The sequence below is a fragment of the Homarus americanus genome, unplaced genomic scaffold (genome assembly GCF_018991925.1).
Source record: "Homarus americanus isolate GMGI-L3 unplaced genomic scaffold, GMGI_Hamer_2.0 scaffold74, whole genome shotgun sequence".
Taxonomy (NCBI): Eukaryota; Metazoa; Arthropoda; class Malacostraca; order Decapoda; family Nephropidae; genus Homarus; species Homarus americanus.
Genome location: NW_024716951.1, coordinates 1,498,198 through 1,501,345, shown reverse-complemented (window position 1 = coordinate 1,501,345; position 3,148 = coordinate 1,498,198). Strand labels below are relative to the sequence as shown.

Sequence of the window (3,148 nt, the reverse complement as noted above, 5' to 3'; positions counted from 1 at the left end):
TCATTATTATTATTATTATTATTATTATTATTATTATTATTATTATTATTATTATCATTATTATTATTATTATTATTATTATTATTATTATTATTATTATTATTATTATTATTATTATTATTGTTGTTGTTGTTGTTGTTGTTATTGTTGTTGTTGTTGTTGTTGTTGTTGTTGTTGTCATAAGTGTTGAGTGAGTGAGTGTTTAAGTAAAATATGATATTAATGTGACGTGGAAGGAAATTAAAAACAATAAACTAGGACAGGTGATCTACTACCTGTCATCATTCACCTGATTACAAACACAACTAGCGAATCCCGACGGCTCAGCACACGACAGTCCGACGGCTCAGTACACACGAGACAGTCCGACGGCCCAGCACACGACAGTCCCGACGGTCCAGCACACGACAGTCCCGACGGTCCAGCACGACAATCCCAGCCGACAGTCCGACGGTCAACACGACGTCCCGACGCAGCACGACAGTCCGACCCAGCACGACAGTCCCGACGTCCCAGCACGAGGACGACAGTCCGACGGTCCAGCACGACAGTCCGACGTCCCAGCACGCGACAGTCCGACGGTCCAGCACGACAGTCCCGACGTCCCAGCACACGTCCCGACGGTCAGCACACGACAGTCCCGACGGTCCAGCACGACAGTCCCACGGCCCAGCACGACAGTCCCAACGGTCCAGCACACGACAGTCCCGACGGTCCAGCACGACAGTCCCGACGTCCCAGCACACGACAGTCCCGACGTCCCAGCACACGACAGTCCCGACGTCCCAGCACACGACAGTCCCGACGCCCAGCACACGACAGTCCCGACGGCCCAGCACACGACAGTCCCGACGGCCCAGCACACGACATAATACACCAGCTCTTTTGTATGCTAATGTCTGCTGGTATTTCCCTCCCGTTTTATTAATGCAAATTTAGGAAGTTAAACACACAGAGACCAGCGAGAGTTATGAGTCTGTGTTTGTTACTCGTTTTTATCGTGGTTGAGTCTTATTAGGTGAAGGATTATACCCATTTATGTAGGTTGACTTATTCTGAGGCTTAAATGGTGGTCCGTGGCGACATGCATTACTCTCACAGGGATAACAAAAACACTTGTGGGTTTGTCTATGTTATTTACACAGGCAGAATACGAGGCTGATGTGGGGAATGATTATATTTTAAAGTGAATTTCACCAAAAGTTACTAGATTTTCTTTATGTTTTACTCTGTCGTTGTCTTTCCTTCCTCTCTCTCTCTTATCTATTTATCTCTATCTACCAAATACATGAATACACACTCTCTCTCTCTCTCTCTTTCTCTCTCTGTGTCTCTCTTTCTCACCCTCTGTTTCCCTTCCATAAGACAAGTGATTGGAAGGGTTCAGGAGGTAGTGGAGGAGACAATGCCACCTCCTCCACCACCACCAGCACCACCACCGCCTCCCTCACACCTCACTACCACAGCAGCGCCCCCTCCCCCTCCTCACACACACACGGGTGACTTGCCACCACTTCCACTACCACCACCCTCGCCCCACCCTACCTTACTACCTCCCTGACCCCTCCCCTACCCTACCACCTACCTTACCCCTCCATAACCTACCACCTACTCCCCCTCCCTAACCTACCACCTCCTAACCCTCCCTAACCTACCACCTACCTCACCCCTCCCCTACCCCTACCTCCCTAACCCCTCCCTAACGCACCACCACCTCACCCGTCCCTAACCTACCACCTACCTCACCCTCCCCTACCCTACCACCTCCCTGACCCCTCCCCCAACCTACCACCTACCTCACCCCTCCCTAACCTACCACCTACCTCACCCCTCCCTAACCTACCACCTACCTCACCCCTCACTAACGCACCCACCTCCCTAACGCACCACCACCCTCACTCCCCTCAACTACTCGTCCCCCTCACAGACAGGTATGACCCGCCTCACGCCTAACCGAACAACTTCCCACCACCACCTCTCTTGCCCCAGCAGCACCACAAGCAAGGAGGCAAGAGAGAGATACACGCTACATACCGCCCCATGGAGGCTAAATTACGGCTTGATAAAGGAACCCCTACACAGAGGCGGAGTGGATTGAGTGGTCTATTCATCCATGCTGGAATTCAATTAAAACTTTGTAGGGGGAGTGATAGTGAAGGGTGCAACACCTCCCCCCCTCCCGGATTATAAGGTTGAAAGACACTCGATTTGTGTCTTGCAACATTTAGGGAATACTTTTGCAATTTACTTTTGGTCTCAAGTTCCAGTCGAAGAAGAATGACAAGGGGATATGTTACTGGATTTTACATTATATATAAAAGATATTCATTTACTCGTGAGAATATTACATAAAAATAGAAATATATTGGTTAGATTTTTCCAGATAAATAATTAGGGAATATTTATAAGTTATAATTGTTTTTGCTTAAAGATGATAGGGTATATAATGAGAAAAATGTACATGGACTAAAAGGTTAAAAATACTTCGCAGGATGTTATCTGAGACACACACACACACACACACACACACACACACACACACACACACACACACACACACACAGATAAGATGGCCACCTTAATACTTGGTTGAGAAAAGTTATCGTGTAATTCCTGCCGATAGCCGTCAAGGTGTGGTAAACTTGAGGAATAAACTAGTTTCACGGTTTCACTAACTTAAGGGAGGGTAGGGAGGGAGGAAGGGAGACAGGGAGGGAGGGAGGGAAAGTAGGAGGGAGAGAGAGTAGGAGGGAGGGAGGGAGGGAGGGACAGTTCAAGTATTCAGAGTTAGGAAAATAATGTTTAAGTTTTATTTGTTTGAAGAGGAAGATAAGATATTGATAGTGTGACTTTAACTTAAAATAAATAGGAGAAAGATCACTGTAAACCCCTGAATTAAACCTTAACCACGTATAGTATAAAGAGTGTCGTGGTTGGGTGGTTTGTATACTGTAAGGTACAAGTCAAGACCCCCCAACCCACGTCAATATTGGTACGTCGTGGTTTGGAGTCAGTTTAGGGGGTGGTTAGGAGCGGGTGTACTCCTAAGACTTTAAACAACTCGTACACACACACACACACACACACACACACACACACACACACACACACACACACTTCTCTAAACTCGACTATTTAACCTTTACAT

The 3,148-nt window shown here is 47.0% G+C and overlaps 1 protein-coding gene across 1 annotated transcript in view; it reads left to right on the top strand.

Annotated features, from left to right (window-relative positions):
* The window catches only part of LOC121858551 (sialidase-like), a 20,639-nt gene extending 19,767 nt beyond the window's left edge, over positions 1–872 (top strand). Inside the window, exon 3 of the mRNA XM_042355041.1 lies at positions 310–872. Within this exon, the coding sequence (XP_042210975.1) occupies positions 310–872 (563 nt within the window). The remainder of the gene's footprint in view (positions 1–309) is intronic.
* Positions 873–3,148: the final 2,276 nt, after the last annotated feature.